The sequence below is a fragment of the Diaporthe amygdali genome, assembly GCF_026229845.1.
Source record: "Diaporthe amygdali strain CAA958 chromosome Unknown NODE_6_length_1560011_cov_65_102424, whole genome shotgun sequence".
NCBI lineage: Eukaryota > Fungi > Ascomycota > Sordariomycetes > Diaporthales > Diaporthaceae > Diaporthe > Diaporthe amygdali.
The window spans coordinates 89,878-108,790 of NW_026517026.1; the positions used below are offsets into that span (position 1 = coordinate 89,878).

At 50.5% G+C, this 18,913-nt stretch overlaps 5 protein-coding genes across 5 annotated transcripts; 3 read left to right on the forward strand and 2 right to left on the reverse strand.

Annotated features, from left to right (window-relative positions):
• Positions 1–12: 12 nt before the first annotated feature.
• Positions 13–6,717, forward strand: J7T55_000774 (uncharacterized protein; the record flags this gene model as incomplete). Its single annotated transcript, XM_053140026.1, has 14 exons — positions 13–89; positions 185–240; positions 591–627; positions 702–1,047; positions 1,107–1,169; positions 1,384–1,609; positions 1,716–1,962; positions 2,159–2,576; positions 2,650–2,719; positions 2,795–2,845; positions 3,025–4,610; positions 4,668–4,844; positions 4,956–6,308; positions 6,415–6,717. 14 exons carry the CDS (start codon positions 13–15, stop codon positions 6,715–6,717), a joined length of 5,010 nt encoding a protein of 1,669 aa, XP_052996427.1.
• A 3,077-nt stretch (positions 6,718–9,794) lies between these two features.
• On the forward strand, positions 9,795–10,868 carry J7T55_000775 (prenyltransferase; the record flags this gene model as incomplete). The annotated part of the gene is made up of 2 exons (XM_053140027.1): positions 9,795–9,890; positions 9,948–10,868. 2 exons carry the CDS (start codon positions 9,795–9,797, stop codon positions 10,866–10,868), a joined length of 1,017 nt encoding a protein of 338 aa, XP_052996428.1.
• Positions 10,869–11,325: 457 nt separating this feature from the next.
• J7T55_000776 (Cytochrome P450) lies at positions 11,326–12,580 on the reverse strand (the record flags this gene model as incomplete). The annotated part of the gene is made up of 2 exons (XM_053140028.1): positions 11,326–11,498; positions 11,566–12,580. The coding sequence occupies 2 exons, from the start codon at positions 12,578–12,580 to the stop codon at positions 11,326–11,328; spliced, it is 1,188 nt and encodes a 395-aa protein (XP_052996429.1).
• A 1,977-nt stretch (positions 12,581–14,557) lies between these two features.
• Positions 14,558–15,187, forward strand: J7T55_000777 (uncharacterized protein; the record flags this gene model as incomplete). The annotated part of the gene is made up of 1 exon (XM_053140029.1): positions 14,558–15,187. One exon carries the CDS (start codon positions 14,558–14,560, stop codon positions 15,185–15,187), a length of 630 nt encoding a protein of 209 aa, XP_052996430.1.
• A 153-nt stretch (positions 15,188–15,340) lies between these two features.
• On the reverse strand, positions 15,341–18,253 carry J7T55_000778 (acyldesaturase; the record flags this gene model as incomplete). The annotated part of the gene is made up of 5 exons (XM_053140030.1): positions 15,341–15,883; positions 16,079–16,205; positions 16,572–17,110; positions 17,168–17,535; positions 17,755–18,253. 5 exons carry the CDS (start codon positions 18,251–18,253, stop codon positions 15,341–15,343), a joined length of 2,076 nt encoding a protein of 691 aa, XP_052996431.1.
• Between the last annotated feature and the right edge of the window lie 660 nt (positions 18,254–18,913).

Below are 18,913 nucleotides of genomic sequence, written 5' to 3' on the forward strand. Positions count from 1 at the left end.
TTCTTCATCAAAATGTGTCGCTGCGCGCTTCTCCCAAAGGTGCTGGGCCCTAAAGTGAGGCGGGCTCAAGTCTTTCTGTCATGCAATGCGTAAGTTAGACGGATCCTAGCTTGACACTTATGTGGGTCACTAGGCTCGAAATCATGTATCTGGTACTGGTGCTGTACAACGTACTGATTTACAGCGGCCTTTTTGGCCCAGAATGGAGTAGTCTTGGCAATTACACAACAGCGACAAAACGTAAGCACTAGATCACCCTGCATTCCAAGATTTTGCCCACTGTGACGGTCCAGGATTCGAGCGTAAAAGGATGGTTCACATGAAGATGGAAGTCCTAGCAACTTCAAATCTTTATGAGTCCACTTGTTGCGATCGTCGACGGTAAACCATGAGCGAGGTAGGGCAATCGGGCCAGGAGGCTGGCACACAAAATCCTTTGGTGCAAACCCCCGAAAACATAGAGGATGCCTCAAGAGATAAAGTGGTCGATTCTGAAGCCGAAAAAGCACCACTTTCAGAGGAAAGTCTTAAAAATGACCAGGGAACTGATCAGTATGGTGGATGCCCTGACCACAGGACTAACGTGGTAGTTCTTGATCCGAGTCCATCAAAAGATGCCATCATAGAGTGAGTTTTACCCCTCATATATCCTCTAACTATTCTCAGCCTTATTGTATTGCTCACGCATCTCAACCTGAAAGTGTTGTTGCTATCCACGGCCTCTGGGGCCATAGTAAAGAAACTTGGGGAACACGCAGTGACCCTAGCGGCATGTGGCTCCGCTCTGCATTTGGCACAGGAAAGTCTTGCAGGTTGATATTGTTTGGGTATCATTCGAGTGAAAATACATTTAATGGTGTCTATGAAATGGCGGAGACACTTCTTTCCAAACTCCTCGAGCTTCGGGGTCAAGAGATCGAGGTGAGTTTGCTCCAGGATGAAGACACTGATCCCGATACGAAAGCTGACGAGAAGTTCATCTTGGAGACCGCCAGACGCCCAATCATCTTCATATCCCACGACTTGGGAGGCCTAATTGTCAAATCAGTAAGAGGATACTGTGAATTAGTGCCTGTTGCGAAACAAATAGCTGATTTATCACTCAGTGTCTTGTACTCGCACATTCGAAGGCAAAGTATGCCGACATCTTGGGATCTACCCGAGTGCTTGTAAGTATCAATGAACATTGTTATGGGTTTAGAATTGAGCTACGTACCGTTCTAATTGAAAGTATTCAAGGCATTCTTTGGATATCCACATAGAACACCAATCAAGACAAATCTTGAAGAGCAATATTTGAGACTGGTACGCCTTCACAAAGAGCCTCAAGAATTGAAAGACGGCTTCCGGATGTCACAGACACTGGCAAACATGACAAATCAGATCAATGAAGAATTTCTCCACACGGGAGTGCTCATGCAGACAATCCAACTCAACGCGTACTCCACGAAGCCGGATATTTCAGATCAGCTTTTCGACAAATTCACCGCAACGCTTGGCATCGACGGTGAGCTTCGAGTTGGCGTCGACGCCAGCCATCAGCTCATGACGCAGGGAATCTCATCGGACGAAACCCCATTCGAGGGCAAGGTGGATGAGGACTGGTTCGGTACGTTGTCATATCAATTCGATTCGCTTCAGGAATCTTAATCGGATATTAGAAAGCGATTCTTCTAGAGGCGCTCTCCGTGCTTTGAACTGCGTGCTTAATCAAGCACCACCAATATATCCTCCTCGCAACGACAAAGTACTGAACAAGGGCGCGGAGACCCTACGCACGGTACTGAAAAACGATTCATCGACGTGGAACCATATTCACCATTTGAGGTGCAAAGAAGGGGCTATAGAACCAATTGCGGAGCAATGCCGCAACTTTCTAGATGGAGAAAAGGCAGTTTACCGGTTTCTCCACTATTTCCGCTTCAACTCACATGACGTTCGATCCAACTCGCTTCGACCTTTGTTCACTTCCATCTTAGCTCACACGGGCTACAACCGGATATCAACTTTCTCCTGGCAAACCAATATTGGATTAATAGGGACTGGCTAGTAGGTCCGCCCAAACTTGTCTGTGATAGGAGAATTATTGTCACGAGAATAGAAATACATAAGTGTATACATATTCTTTAATGCTTCAGAGTCTTTGCTAACTTCTCAGTCACTGGTCTTCTGAAGACCTCCTTGCCTGCTGGAAGGCCACAAGAACTGCTCGTCCCTTGCAAGATGCTATATACGTATTGGCAGGCTTCGATGAGTGCGAGCAGGCCGAGTCCCTATGGCTGCTTAACGAATTCGAAGAAACGAGACAGCGTTCCGAAGAGCCCCTGAAGATCGTGCTCCTAACTACTGCCGGCACAACGCAAGATAGTCGGATTGGCGAAGCACTTTCTCAGATGCCTGCGGAGGTCGTCACCACAATTGACTATTCTTGCGAAAGCCTTGATGCTGTCGAAGCTGACATCGAGGTCTTTGATCTGTTGAAGGAGGATCCCCGATACAATGGCCGATCAATCTCACAAAAAGTGAAGCGTCTGATTTCGTCATTAGAAGAGGACAAGGATCTTGCTCATTTACTCGTTTCCGTTATGAAGTCAAGCGAAAATCACAAAAGTTTGATCAAGAAGCTGAATACACTGACGCCAACCCCAGACCAAGTTTTTGCACTCGCACTTGGGGAAATGGCTCATGAGAACCGACCCTGGGCCAAAACTATCTTATCGTGGATGACAGCGTCAATAAGACCACTGAGAGTTCATGAGTTCCGCCTCTTGTCTGAGCTATGTGCTGAAAACAGCTGCACTGACGCCGAACAACGATCATTTGATCAAGAACATCCATTGGTACGGTACGAAGCGAATGGAGCCGTCGCGAAGTTTCATGGCTTGCTGCGTGTGGTGAACGATGAAATACATTTCAGTCATAGTCGATTAAGGCTTTGGTTCGCATCTCGAGGCATGGGACCGGGCCTTTCTGGCTCTTATATCCCGTGGTATTACAAAGAAACCGATAACAGCCATCACAAAGATATCTTGGACACGTGTCTCGTTTACCTGCGGCGTCTTCCTGAGTTCGAAACACCCGGCGAATCGTTCCCTTACGCCGTTCAGCACTGGATTCATCACTACAAGCTTGCGGATGGCTTTGCGGGCGACCTTGAAAGGATCATGGAAGAGGTTTTTAATCATGAGAAGGTCCTGAATCTCTGGATTACTTCCTACAGAGCCTTGCCCACACCTCCTCTGAAGCCACTAACAGATCGTGCTGAGCCTTTGGTCATTGCAGCACACTTCGGCCTCGACACTATTATTCGACAACTATCAGACAGCGGCTCATACGAGCCCGAGGTGTGGGGGAGGGCACTGCTGGAGTCTGTGAAGGTGGCAGAATTGTCAACTGTTCGGCTTCTGTTTGGCTCAATGTCGTTTTCCTTCGGACTTAACAACCACATTTTTCACGATATAGTCTTGGCAGCATCCGACCGAGGACGACGGGAAATTCTAATGGAGGTGGTCAGGCGCATCCCAAAACCACCAAAACCAGCTCCACACTTGAAGTCCTTGAGGGCGAAGGGTCGCACAGTCGCAAGTGATAATGACGCTGAGAGGGTCGATGACAAATCTGCGTCAAAGAGTGAACGCCGTGCGGATCCTGCAAATGCCATCGCAGATGAGAGCGACCAATCTCACCTCGGCATGGCCGACAAGGATACCGAGCAAGACAAGTCAACAACCTTCTACTGGATCGATCATGCGCTTTGCCAAGCGTCAAAGTTCGGATACAGGGAGGCCGTCATCTTGCTTCTAGACCTCGGCGCCAATCCCAACTCCATAATACGGTTAGAACAAAAGACTCAGTCAGCTTTGACGGGGGCCTGCGCCAGAGGTCATGCAGACGTCGTTGAGATTCTGCTTGACCATGGAGCCGACTTGGAGATGAGAGCAGGAGAGGTCAGCAATCCCCGTACTCCGCTATTTATAGCCTGCACCTGGGGCAGTGTGGAAGTCGTGAGGCTTCTCTTGCAAGGCGGGGCGTCGTTAGAGGCCAAGGACACTGAAAATTGGACTCCACTACACGCAGCTTGCATATGGGGCGCCTTCGCATGTATTGACGTTCTTCTGGAGCACAAGAAGCTTGACGACTATTCTACATCAGAAATTATCGCGCCCTTACCACTTGCAGTCGATGCCGGCAAGTACAAGGTCGCGAAGACGCTGCTCCGGCATGGGTTAGACCCCAACAGCCACGACGCCGTCGGATGTGCTTTATGGTACGCTGTGAAGATGGATCGCGTAGATCTTTGCAAGCTTCTGCTGGAAAACAAGGCCGACCCTAATGCAAGTTCCGAGAAATCGGCGCCGCCATTAGTCCAGGCCATGATGGCTGGTAACATGGAGATCGTTGAAATGCTGGTCGAAAGTGGAGCAGACTTAGAAAAGCCGGGAACGTTGGACGCTTTCCATGGGTCCCCATTATTGATGGCAGTGATATGGGCCGGAACGAGAAATTCGAAGAACATACAGATTATTCGATATCTGTTGGAGAAGAAAGCAGATCCCAACGTTACCGATAAGGATGGATGGGCTCCGCTCTGGCTTGCGGCGTGGTGGAGGGTAAGCTATCCACTCCGAGGTACTCAATCTTGATCACCAAGCTGACTCTGCAACTAGGACGAGGAGACAGTGCGTATTCTGTGCCGAGCTCAAGCAGATGTAAACATGGTATGCAATCAGCGCACACCTTTGCACGCTGCTATCGGACGATCAAAGGTCGATCTTGAAGTGGTCCGCGCCTTACTAGACCATGATGCGGATGTCAACACATTCATTGAAGGACAAGGAACTCCGGTATGCCTCAGTGTTTCCCAAGATTTCTCATCAAGTTAAGTCTTGTTGGATTAGAAGGGTCTTCCACCGAGCGTGCAGACGCGCCAGATCTGGTAGCTAACATCACCAAAGCTGTCTTCGGCAATTAGACTCGGCCGCGTGGAGATGATTAAGATGATCCTTAATCATGATAAAGCCAAACCAGGCATGACACATCCGTCCTTCAGATCTGCCGTGCTCGATGCTACTGGCGGAAATCGAGAAGGGATTCACGAGATCCTGGCATCGCTTCTCGAAGCTGGAGCAGATGTCGACATGCGAGATGCATCCGAACGGACCCTTCTCATGCACGCCATGGGTGCAAGCCCCGCAGCAGTCCGCACGATCCTCCAGTATCAGCCCAATTTGCAGGCAAGAGACCTGGAAATGAACACAGTGTTGACGTGCGTCGCTTCTACGACCACGGTCGAAGTGGTGAATCTGATAATTCGTTGCGGTGGGAGGCTCGATGTGGAAAATAAAATCAAGGACACGCCCCTTATTTCAGCCGTAAGAGTCCAGAATATGGACGTCTTGCAGTTTCTGCTGACCAAGGATCCCATAAGCGCAAATATCAATACGCAAGGCGTGGATGGGCCGCCACTACATCTTGCCTGCCAGAACGATGATCTACTTGCTGCAAACCTTCTCATCGAACACAAGGCCGATATCGACTATGTCATGGAAAGCTCGAGTTGCGTCTCTGGAACAGCCATAATGGGAGCGATCATCTACAAATCTGGGACATGCGCCAGAATGTTGATTGAGAGAGGGGCAAACGTGCAGTCTCCATCGGGTTACTACCGCTATCCTATCATCGCAGCGAGCCTGGCGTTCATAGATGTCGAATTTATCAAGCTACTTCTCCGTCAGCCTGGGGTCTCAATAGACGTGGCCGACACCCTAGGCAGAAAGCCTGCACATCTAGCTTGCGCCAACAGCTTAGACTTGTTCAACGAGCTCCAAGTGCCAGACGAGGATCTTGCTTTGAAGGACTGCGTTGGCCGATATCCGCTTCACTACGCTTGTTTAAGCGGTGATTCTGCCCTTGTCGAAGAGGTCCTTGAGCGGTCCAAACGCGTCGGGGTCGATATAAACGCCAGGGACGAAGATGGTTGGACGCCTCTTATGTGGGCAGCTAGAGCTTGTGATACCTGGGCACACAGTGATCCTCCTCCCAATCACCATGATACGATCAAGCTCTTTCTCCTCAGGGGCGCTGACCCCGCACTGGAGGCTGAGGTTGTTAATTCCGAGACCCCTACTGAGAAAGAACAACTGACACCCGCTAAGATCGCCTGGTACCACCAAGCGGATGCCTCGATAATAAGCCTCCTCAACCAAAGCGTTTCTCCCGAGCGTGAGAGTCTTCCAGTAACGCACAGAGTCGGTGATCCTGCAACGGACTCTAATGGGGGCAAGCTATACTGTGACTGTTGTTTGGTTGTAAGTCAGAGTCCCAAGAGCTATCTACCCAGTTCAGTTGTGTACTCAGGTACACAACAACAGTCACAATTAGAGGGTAGGCTAAATTTTTGCTGATGTACCGCAGAGATGCTACGGGATCTTCTTCACATGCGCAGATTGCCGACCGAGACTTGACCTATGCTTCAAGTGCTCCCGCTCCAGGGCAAAAATCCACCCAGTCCACGAGATGGTACAGACCGGCAGCACCTCGACGTCTGAGAACCTACTAGGCGACGCAGCATCGAAAGAAGAGACCTCAGCTGCTGAAGAAATCGCTACTGTCGGCGACAAAGGGACGTCTTATAATTTTGACGACGAAATCCTCGACCTCGCTGCAACACTAGACACTTTTAGCTCGGGCTCAAGTGTGGGAAGTCAAGAGGAGTAGGGCGAAGAAGAGAGCATGTCTGAAGTCAAGGAAGATAAATCTTAGTGGTGAAATATGACGTTGAATTGGTGACCTTGATGTTGGTGGAGGAACCATAGACGGCCACAATGCTTGAAAAATGCCAAAATCTTCAAATGGTCTGTCAATGATGGAAACATGCAATATCGCACAGTTTAGTACATCATTATAGTGTTGCTACAAAGCAATCTATCTCCCGTCCGTTCTTTTGACAATGTGCAATTCCTCTTCCCACTTTTCAGACTATTATTTGTTCTCTCCCGGTTTCGCGCAGCCCTGCCAATCACTCGCTAACATACGTTATGTTTCTTTGGGCCATCTTTAGTAGTCAGCTCAGATAAATGCGTTACGATAGTTTACACGGGCCTACAATGTTGTGTCCAAACGACAATTGTCGTTTTCTCAGTACTCCAAATCTTGCTGTATACATTACTCCCTAAAAGAAAATATCATTCAATGTTGAAAGTTAAATGTGATAAGGAAAGGTGGCCTAGCTTTTTCTTTTTTTTCTTTCTTTCTTTCTTTCTTTTTTTTTTTAAAAAAAAAGGCTAAAACAACCCCCCCCCCCACCCCCAAACAACAACAACAACAACACCTAAGAACCGGATAGCTCGATGCGGCTGCTCTTTTCTTCCGCTCTGTTGCAGCTCTACGTCTATCCGATTCCTTTTAGTCGTAAGATCGAAGGTTGAGTCCAAGATCACTATTTCATAACTACATTTAAGCAAAGAATTTGAATAATTTGGTCCCATAGCACTTAACAGCGGGTTAGCCGTCCAGCGTGTCCCCAAATCTAGAAACCCTGGCCCACCCTCCCCCCAATCATCGGCGTCGACCATCGCGAGCATGGATGATGCGTGGCCCGGGCTGCCCTGAAGACGACCAGGTTGCACCAGTCCTGTCTCAGGCTAAAGACCCATTCTCCCGGAAAACGTCGTTCCTGATACTCGACTGTCGATGAGAGAGGTTGGTTGCATCTTCTTATTTTTTGTTTTCTTGACGGTGGTTTTCCGGAATCATGCGAATAGTCCATCCGATCACGATGATTAATGGACGTTTATTACGCAACTTCGGTTACAACTAAGCGAGCAATGATGGGAGCAATTCACGGTGCCAACAAGACACGAAAGGATTACGAGATGGCAGAAACACACAGCTTGGAAACAGGTAGAGAACGGCAGACTGCAAGATACATGACCGCCGAAGTGCAAAAACTGTGTGGAGCCCCAATGGCGTATCGAAGACTACCTCCTAGACTGTATTCCCCTCTCCGTAACTCTGAGCGAGGTCCGAGACGATATCAGCATCCATTTGCCCCTCTGTAAAAACAAATACGTCCTCATGCATAAAGAAAGCGGTATGACTACTGCTGGGTCAGGTGTTTGTACTCTACAAAGTAATTCTTCCGGCAAGCGTCGATCAAATACTCGATGGAAAAATAAGCTCCATCCTAATCGTTGACGATCGTAGATCCCCCTCATGGAGCTCATCAGGACAATTGCGCCTGATTCCCATGGCGTAATGTTGTGGTTCGGATCCACAATAGCAGATGGCCACTCAGGTTGGCATCAATGAAAGGTTTCTGCTTTGAGCCATCAAGTTCAATCCACATGACTCGTGAGGGAGGTTGGGTCATCAAGTATAATTAGATCATGGGAAGGGTCGAGAACCTGGTCTGTGGAGCTTTTAGCGGTGGCGTAAATCCCATTGCAAAATTGAAATCCTGTTACACTCACTCTTCTGATACGGATTGATTGGCTTGAGGCTCATTGTAACAACTACTTCCAAACAATTTGAGCAAATTATTAGCATCGGATAGAGAACATAAAGTTATTGAGCTCAGTTGACTAACAGTCAATCAACATCAGACCATATTTGTATCCTCTGTGGGTCTGCCAAGGCAGGTGCAGTATGTTGGCTGCAAGCGCCAACATCAGACAAGGGCTCATGTGCGCTACACAGGCGAACAAGGATGGCGATAGCCAGGTACCAATGCAAGATCAGTCAATGCCCCTTGGCGATCGCCAAAGGCGGCAATTGGGTATTACAAATGGTATTACTATGTTAATGTGCCTGCCTCTCGTATTACAAAGTTTTCCCGCTGGTCCAAATGTGGTTACAGTATCGGTATCCGAAGTATGCTCGACTAACATAGTGTTATTCGCTTAAGTTTCTTGAAACCGAATGAGTCTTTGGAAGGTGCCATGTGACTCGGGTTTTGGAAATATACATCTTCTTGAGTACTTTGGTAACGGTGATGAGTTTTGGTTAACCATATCGTCTTTTCTAGGTAGTGGTCTAACGAGAGGCAGTATATTGGCTGTTGGTTATGTATAAGTCGGGCTTCATCTGCGTTTAAAACGCCCAGGGGCATTTATCTCGCGTGCAATGTGGTTCCTTTACCTTACTCGTCTATCGAGGGACGACTAATGCACGGCACCAAGGAGCTACACGCTTAAAAGCTCCTAGTCACTTCCTCCTCACGGCGCAACTACCAAGTTCAGCTGTTGGCCAGAATCTCTTGCATCACCTTGACAGGTTGAGCGCGTCTGATCAGGGTCATATAGCCGTGCTTGGGCTGGCTAACGGATGCATTGCCCCCGAAGTTGAGCCGCGGGCGACGGCGACTCGCTGTCTTTTGACAGGTCGCGAAAATGGCCCCCCACAAGCTCCATGAAAACCATACGCGAGCGTACAGTACGCAGGGACTGTATCTGCCGACATATGCGCGTAGATGGGGATATTGTAGTACCAACTTTCGAGCTCATCCTCTGAGCCACAAATCCACCAAGGGGTGGATCTGAATAGATGTTGGTTGCAAAGTTCCACCACAATTGATAGTCTGAGTATCCGCGGTTGGCGACCATGAAAACTTTCATGTGCAAGAATTCAACTTTAAGAAGGGAGTCCCTCCCAGCTTTTATGCCTGAGGGAACGGTCTAGTCTTAGCCTTTAGAATCACAATTCAAGTTGTTAGGCAATCTTTATCACCGTCTTCGTTTTTCAGTGTTATTTCTAGCCCCCCAAAGATGGCCAGTTCCAGCCAGAATATCGATCCAATGTCGCCTAAGACCGAGAAGTCTAGGCTCCTGAGTAGACTACCGGCAGAACCAGAGACGGAAAATGCACAAGTGCAAGCCGACCTGAGATCGAAGGTAAGCAACATGAAACAAATTCCAACATGAGAGCAAAAATATTGACCAATGTACCAGTCGCTCCTAGGACGCCTTTGGGGCACCATCTCACTAGCCCACCTAATCACGGAGAGTAATCAAAAGGCCTACGTCCAGCCGGTCGTGCTATTTGCCATGCTAAGCACCGCCTCGGGGGGAGTTACATCCAACCCAAACCCCAGCTGGAAGGATATCGCTATGTGCTTCCCCCGCGTCTTGCTCTACATCTGGCTTTACGTACTCTACTTCGACTGCAGCAATCAGAAGGATCCTGAGGCTGTAAAAGAGGACAAAATCAACAAGCCGTGGCGCGCCATTCCCTCGGGCAGGCTTAGCATCGAGGGGGCGGAGCGCTGGTACATCGCGGCATGCTGCCTGTTGTTGGCGGTTAGTGGCCTCTGGCTCGGTGGCTTTCCCGAAGCAGTCGCCTTCATGATTGAGACATGGACGTATGACTATGCGCGTGGCGCGGATTTCTGGTGGTCAAAGAACATCATCAACTCTTTGTTTTACGCGACGGGCCAGCTCGGAGCAACCCGCGTGGCTGCCGAGTCCATGACAGACACAACCATGGTCAGAGCTGGCTATGAGTGGTGTGGCATCCTTGCGCTCGAAATCTTGACGACCATACAAATCCAAGACATCAAGGATGAAGAGGGTGACAACGCCCGTGGGAGACGCACTATGCCCATAGTCATCGGACAAAAGCCAACTCGCTGGCTTACGTCTCTGACTATTGGCTTCTGGTCTGTCGCCTGCCCTTTGTATTGGGCCACCGGCAGTTTGCACGCCGGATTCATTTTGCCGTTGTTCATCGGGGCTGTGGTGACGATTCGCACGCTTTTCTGCACTTCCGTTCCAGCCGACCGAATTACCTGGAACATTTACACTTTGCTATGGCTGCCAGCACTTTATGCAACACCTCTTCTTAGCAGGTTTGATCTCTTGTCCTTTTACTAGGCGTGCATCATGTCGGGAGAGAAAGAAAGGGAAGGGGTGGAGGAAGGCAAGTATGTATATTTTTCGTTGAGGTCTATCTGGGACACCGTGGCCTCAGAAGTCTTATATTCTTTCAATCGTTTCTCTCATTAAATTTCATGAAATATGTGCACCGGTGTGCGGAAGAAATTTCGAGGATCTACTTAAGTGCGTTCGTCCTGCGGGATCATTGGGGACTACTGAAGGTGGTAGAGACTTGCACCAAATATTTCAATCATGGCTATAGTTGTACGCTGCGAATGTGGACTCGGAAATTATCTACCTTCTGGTAGGAACATGGAGTAGCTATAGATCAACAGTTTTGCCCTGTGGCAGGCCATCAAAGTGGGCCCGATCGTCTTGCAGCGGCTTGGCCATCCATCGACTCGTTTCTGAATATTTGTAGTTGAATCCATTCCATGCCGACGTGTCTCAGGTTTTAAGAGGCCCCTACCTTTGCGTACGTGAGTCGCACAGGAACCCCGTCCCTGGGCTGCATCGTGAATGTGATCGTCTTTCTTGGCTCGCCTGCCCCACCAAGCCAATCGATTTTCTCAAACCTTTGGAGCATCCGCACAATCAAGTAGCCAGCCTCCGTCAGGGCATATTGCTCTGTGTAGCAGGTCAGTATCGCATGCGGTGAGTGATAACGGCCTCTTTTAGGTTTGGGGGAACTCACGGCCGAGGCAGATACGAGGTCCGCCACTAAACGGCACAAAGTTCCAATCCATCTTCTTCTTTTCCCACCGTTCCGGCTTAAACTCATCGGCGTCCAGGCCCCACAGATCTTTGCGCCTGTGTAACAGATGCAGGACGAAGCTGACAGTTTTGCCTTTGGGAACGAAGATGGGCGTTTTGCCATCCGGCCCCCCTCCGCGAGGAAGTGTTGTATCGCGAGCCGCGAAGCGGACATTGGCCGGGCTTGGATCGTACAGACGCAAGGCCTCACGCAGGGTGAGCTGCAGGTATCGGCACGACTTAAGCGTCTCGAAGGTGATGTTGGACGTATCTGCAGTATACGGGCCGAAGTGTTCCAACGCGGCGGCACGGAGCTTGGCAAATTTGTCCGGATGACGTGCCAGGAGCAGTACCGTCCAGGACAGTAGTGAGGCCGTGGTGTCTCGGCCAGCAAGAAGCAAGCCCAGTATCTGGTCACGGAGTTCGTCTGGATCCCGTGTGGACTCAATGAGGGCCTCGAGAAGGCTGTAGCCCGCAGACGACGATACCATCGTTGATCTTTTGTTGTCATTGGCAGCTTTTAGTGCTAGCTGGACGTAATGGGCGGCGTACTTGCGCACAAAGGCGTTAGCCGTGCGACCTCGCTTGCCGGGTAGCAGCCAGTGAAGGCCCTGGAGACGGATGCGTTGCGTGATCCACAGCTGCGCCTCGGAAAGAGCATCGGCAAAGTCCATTCCAGGACCAAATTCGGCGGCAAGTGAGCTCGCGGCACTTGTAAGCTTCCCGGAGTCTCCCGTGGCGGCGCTGATTTGCGTGTTCACGCTCTCGCCAAAAAGGAACTTGGTAGCTGTGTCCATGGTGAAGCGGTAGAACATTGGCAATAGGTCAACCTCGACGCTATCGCCATTTTCGCTGTCTACACCAATGAGATGCACAGCTCTAAACAGTTCTTGAACGGCCACTTCTGTCTCTCGGAGGTTATTAATCTGTTCTCGTGCGAACTGTGGCTTGAACATGGCACGCGAGTGCTCCCAGAACGGCCCGTCTTCAGTAAAAATACATTTCCCAAGCAGAAGTCGTCTATTCAGCTGTTAACCTAGCTCAAAATCCTGGAACTGCGAGGCCAAGATGGCCTGGATATTAACCGGGTCGATAGTGTTGAGCCGAGACTTTGTGAATAGACCAGGCGATTCAAAAGTCGTACCATTCTTGGCGTAACTGTCCGCCAGGATAGTGAATATATCCTCGTCATTTTTAGAGGCATTGATAAAGCGCCATAAGAAGTCCAGATTGAATGGTAGTTTTGATGTAGCGAAGATTGGGAGACTGGCTCGATGCCGAATGGCGAGTCGCCGAATTCGCTGTCGATCAAGTAAAGAAGTAATATAGGTGTATACTACGTAGATCACCACCGCACCTACAATGACCTGTAGAGAGAAGACTGCCATTGTTTCTGTATGAGCCTTTATGTTGGACGGAATTATACGAGGTTGCTTTGGCCGAGGATACTGTTTCTTCAACCTTCCCTTTCTGTGTTAATAATGCAATTGGTGTATGAAAGAATTCTGAAATTTGAAAAGGCACGTACTCCCATATAATTTCTAACTGATTAAGTATCCTGAAGTACTTACATGTGATTTGATTGGCTTTACAGATCCGGTTAAGTTCTCTTGTTGCGTTCATCCACCGAAAGGCGCATCTCAACTTGACTCGATGGTCTGACTCGTCCCATTATAAGCTTCGAATCTAACATTCCATTGACTCATGAATTTGAATCCTAACATGGACCTGCCCCATGCAGAACTAAAGAGCTTAAAGTTTACACAGCTTTTGAGATTGATTTCTTGCCCGGGAGCATTGATATACAAGGTGTTTACTTAGGGAACAGCGAAAATACAGAAAGTCAGGCCTCTGGTGAGAATTGACACGGTTACATGGTTGAATTATCAAAAAATATTTGATTTCACATCGGCTTCTAATATGAATCCCTGACAGAGGTCTGATAACAAATCAGAATGTATATTTCTCGTAGATCAACAAACGTATATTCTTCATGTCAAAATGCTTTGATGATTTTATTTGCGACGTTGCTTAAGTGAGTTAGGAAGTCACTGTAAACGTAGTAAGATAATGGGTTTTGAGACAGTCGTCGTCGTCGTGGACCGCCTAGTCAGCGCTAAGCTACATTCGTAAAATGGTCTGCTTCTCCGCTCACAGGGACCTCTGCCTGCTAGGAATCCCCGGAGTACCCTGATCTGTCGATGTTCTGTGAGCAGCCCACCGACATCGACGCCTCCCTATCCAACTATCTACTTCATCAATCTTAGCTTAGGATTATGGCAACGTCACGCCTGGAGTCCGCTGGCGACTCTCCTTCGTCGCGCGCTGCGGAGTATCTTGCGCAGGACCGATTCCATCGACGGTTTACACTGCCTTCCACAGCAGACCATGGCGAGCTGCAAGTTAGTTACGCGGACGCTGGACGCACTCCGGAACAAGGTGGCGATGGCATTCATTTGCCGACAGTTCTATTCATCCCAGGAATGTTCGCATCGCGCTATCTCAGTGTCTGGATGCATGCTATCGCAGAAAAGCTGGGCATCCGGGTTCTGATTGTTGATAGGTAGGGCTCTTTCACAATGCGATTCCTCGATCTAGATGGACTGACCGACTTGTATCCCTCCAGGCCGGGGATGGGACATTCAACTGATGTACCGCTTCGCCAGCGAGTCACTGTTTGGCTTGAAGTGGTGCCTCGACTTCTGGAGCATTTACAGATTCAACATGTCGCGTTGGCAGCTCACAGTTCAGGCACAATTTACCTTCTTAACACTCTTACGCGCTATCGTAATATTCTTCATCCGACTAGGCCACTGGTCGCTTTAGTAGGTATGGTTCTCATTCCAGCCATGAACACCATGAGGTGGTGAAGTACATGAAATAACTCGGCGACAGCACCGTGGGTCGATCCGGCCCATTCTCGCGTCGTGACTATGAAGATGGCACAGAGCCTGCCCACCAGTGTATTTGGGATTTGGCATTATATGCCCAAGGTTGTAACGGCTGGTGGCACGGCGTTCAGCAAGATCTCTAACTTGCTGCCCTCCAGCAGCGGTGTCAACGCAGCAGAGACTCCGCCGCTGGAGAGAAATCGCCAGAAGATAGAGAGCGAATATGGGCTGCCTGTCGAGATGCAGAGGGAGCTGCAAACCCTGACACTCAAGTCTATTTTCAGCGAAAACATGGTCGGTGCGGATAGCGAGGCCCTATGTTGCCTTCGAAAAGGACCTGTTGGGCTCTGGGGCGACTGCGACGACTATGCACTCTTTGTCAGGAAGCTAGCCGAGCTCGAGAGAACCCGGCGAGCAGACGAGGGCGTTGGCGACAGAGAGAGTCTGAGAATCAGTGCTTACTTTGCTGAGAGCGACTCTATGATCGGTAAAAGAGGCCAAAGCTACATGGAGAACTGCTGGAAAGGCAGTGGAGGAGACGAGTTTCAAGACGTGCTGAATTTCACGGCCGAGACGGTCAAAGAGACAGATCACGACAGTGTTGTGCAGTCCGTCGAGGTTTTGAAGCAAATATTCCTCAGTGCTGGTGGTGCTGCGCCGGCGAATCTTTGAGATAGCGTTATAAAGGCCCAAAACACGGCGTTTATCTCGTGAAAGCCAAAGAAATTTCGGCCTGCGCGCCGCGACATGCTATATCTTTCATTTAACTTTAATGTTGCGCTGGGATTCGACAAATCCTTCCCCGTTAAACGACCTCGTCGGTCCTCACTTCTCCAGGGTCTGCCGAGCCTTCTCAACAGAGCTGTTGTAGAGCCTGACGAGCTGCTCACTCAGCCCGGCCTCGGCCTCCGGCGTCACCTCCTCAGCAAAGCCCTTCCAGGTGATCTCGGTCTGCGAGTCGCCCCGCCGCTGCAGGCTGACCAGACCCAGGCAGCCGCGCGCGGGGAGACCGGGCGTGTCCTCGATGGTGTACGCGAACGTGTGCGAGCTCGGATCCATGTAAAGGAGTGTCTCACGCACCTCGGCGCCGCCGCCACCAAAGGCCAGTGCTCGGGTCGCGCCGACCCCATACCCCTCAAGCCGGGCCGACGAGCAGCCGTCGATATAGAGGTGCGCCGCGCCGAAGGACGACCAGATAGCCCAGGTCCGGTCGATGGGGCTGTTGAACGTTCTGGATACCTGCGCCAGCGCGCGCCTCCTGCCAATCACACCTACACATGCGATTAGCGCTTCCTCGTTTCCCAATTCCGCTCCCGCGAAGGTGGAAGGCATCCGGGACACGTATCGAGGCTGCGGTGAGTTGCTTACCTGCCAGCGATGTCATTTTTCTGTCTGATCTACTTGAGCAGCTGCCGGTGACACTTGACGGGCGTCAAGAAACTGAGTGGATGAATGAAGAGTAATCAGGACAGAATAAATCTAATTAATATACTGGAGCTGGAGCGCAGATGGACGGCGCAATCCCAACAAGGAGAGAGTAGCAGGGCCACAGGGCTCAACGACCTCGCAACCCTCGGGTGCCGAGTATATCATCGGCCCTCCGAGTCCCCTCCATCGGCACTCTTCGGGCCCACCTTTGAAGCCGCTGATAGAGACCTCAATGCTATATGAGACGTAGTAACAGAGTCGCCTGTAAGGAGTTAATCTTGACTAGCTCGAGTGTAGTGGACACAACCAAGCTCGCGGCTATATCATAGTTATCGAAAAGCTGTAAATATCATATCATTCTACACCTGGTCGCTTTTACTAAATTTGCGTTTGTTGGACAAAAATATCAATGTGCAATGATCATCGAATGAAACTGAGCGTGTTCTTGATTCTTTTAAACTCCGCGCGCCAATTGTTACAAAGTCCGTTTTCTAGAAAGCCTTTCCATGCAGACCAGACCGGGAAAATCCTTGAGTGTTTCTACAAGTCTTACAGCAAGCCGGCTATCTGCCCACCCAGTCTAATGTACCTGCTTTATATCCACCCAACTGCCCTCTCGCTCACTTACTGGATATGCTCCTTGGAACCAACGATGGAATAATCGTAATCCCGTATCATTTCGGCGCGTTTCTGCGCGCGTATCTTCCAGATCTCAACCTCGCCGCCTCCGCGGATGATGCCAACCCGGTACTTGGCCAACAGGTTGCGCGCCGCGTTCGAGTGGTTGTAAACGCCTCCGTTGAACATGGAGGTAGCGTCCTTGCCGACGGCGGTCAAGATGAGTGCTTTACCGCCCGGGTGCTCGTGGGCAAAGTCGGTCACGTCGTGCACGAGGCCGGCGACGGCTATCAGGGCGCGGGTGCTCGATTGGTCGACAAAATCCTCCCACTCCATCAGGGGCAGCATGGTGAGCGGCTTGCCCCAGTCGAGGACGCCAAGCTTCCGGTCCAGCTTCTTTTGCTCTTGCTGGAGCTTGCCCTTGTCGATCTCGTTTTGGGAGAAGGTGCGCAGGTCACTTGCCAGGCCTAGCCATTTCCAGGTGGCGATGCACCACTTGTTCGGGTCGTATGTCAACCATCTCGTTGTGTTACGGTAGTCGGTAGGAAACTGTTGGTGGAAAAATTAGTGGAAGGATCGATACTCATGACGTCGGTGATCTCAAACCTCATGGTGAAAGTTGTGGTATCCCTCGCCGAGACTGAACAGGGAGGAGATCCAATGATCGCGGGGAGAGCGCCTGTCGTCGAAGGGCTGATCGCCAAGGTAGTGCCCGAGGCTGTTGATGGTGAAAGAGCTCTGTTGAACCGTCACGACACGGAGAACACCAGCGTAGACAAGTCCGCCTTTCCAATCTCCCCAGCCGAGCCCCGCGACCAAGGTCGGCATGACCCAGGCGAAGAATATAGATATCGGGGCATAGTACTTGTGTTGCCAGACGACGAAGGGGTCGTTAGCTAGGTCGGAGATGTCGGTGCGGCCGTGTTTCTTGTAGTCTTGGTTGAGGAGGAGCCAGCCCATGTGTGCGTGCCACACTACGTTGTACCGTGATCAGTATCGTGTTCGTCACGGGAAGATGAGCGGCGTCTTTGGCTGCTCAGAATACCGCAGTTGCCACAAGCAGCCTTCCTGGCTTTACACAGCCAGGCGATTGACATAGTAGGGCTGATGGGAGGGGAGCGCGGGGGAAAGGCAGGAGGAGTCGTAATATGAGCGGTGGTGTAAATTAGACTCGCGATTGGATTTTGACTCACGACCCTTGTGAACCGTGTACGGGTCCGCGTCGGTGTCGGTGAACCTATGGTGGGCGCGGTGACCCCAACTCCAGAAGCGAATCGAACCCTCGAGGGCGCTGGCGCCCCCAAAGCCAAGAAAGACCTGGAGGGGCAGAGTCGCCGTGTAGGAACAGTGAGACCAGAGGCGGTGGTACCCTGCGGTGATACCTATGCCGGCCCAGAGATGCAGCAGGACAGACAGGACCAGAGTTGGGCGTGTCAATGGGGTGTAGCATGCGTAATAAGCGGCGACGATAGGGATGAAGACAAGCAAGCTCGTCTTGAACCAGTCAATATGGAGGTACCAGTTGGAGAGTGTCCATGGCTGATCCGAGATGTGTGGTCCGCGGCGCGACATGTAACTGGGCTGCTGGCCAGGCTTTGCAAGGGACTCGTTGGCCGCTGGTATCAGAGACCCCGTCCGCGCCGTCGACGTCGTTGTGGCCATTGTGGCCGTTGTCGAGGACTGCTGCGCCATGGTTGCGCAGTTGAGAGGTGAGAGGTGAAAGGTTAAGGGGTCGGGAACGAGGACGGCATAGGAATAAACAGTCTCGGGAGATAGTAGGATAGAAAGGGTCTAGCAAATTGCCACGAACATAGCCTAGTTCTAGCCTGTGTTTCGACTTGGGAATGCCAAAATCGAAAAATTCATGCAGGGCAGGACGCGTGCAGGACAGATTACATCATTGAAACATCCGATACGTTGTACAGTAGGGGTCTCCTTTTGTGGGGCCCATCTCCAAATACGATAGCGCCTTCTGTCCCTTTTCTCGTCGCTAGCCTGCTGCGTCAGCGTGTCTTGGAAGTTTGATTAGCTCTCAAAAACGCAGGTGCGGACCGAGGGCCTCGTGTCAAAATATAATTCACATGCTAAAAGCTTATTCCTGAGGCTCTTTAGCCTAACATTTATAGCATCGCGCTTCTAGAATAAGCTACATCTGTTAGGACTGGTCACCTATAGATACCGGTCAGCAACTTGCATTATTTGACCAGTATCGGATCCGTGACTGGTCTCAATAAGAAGACTTCGCCCCGCTGGGACTAATCTCGCCCCCAAGGCCAAGCTAGCCGCCTCCTGACCAGTCATAACTTTTTCTGCTGGGACTACTTACACCCCACGCAAAGACCACACCTGGCC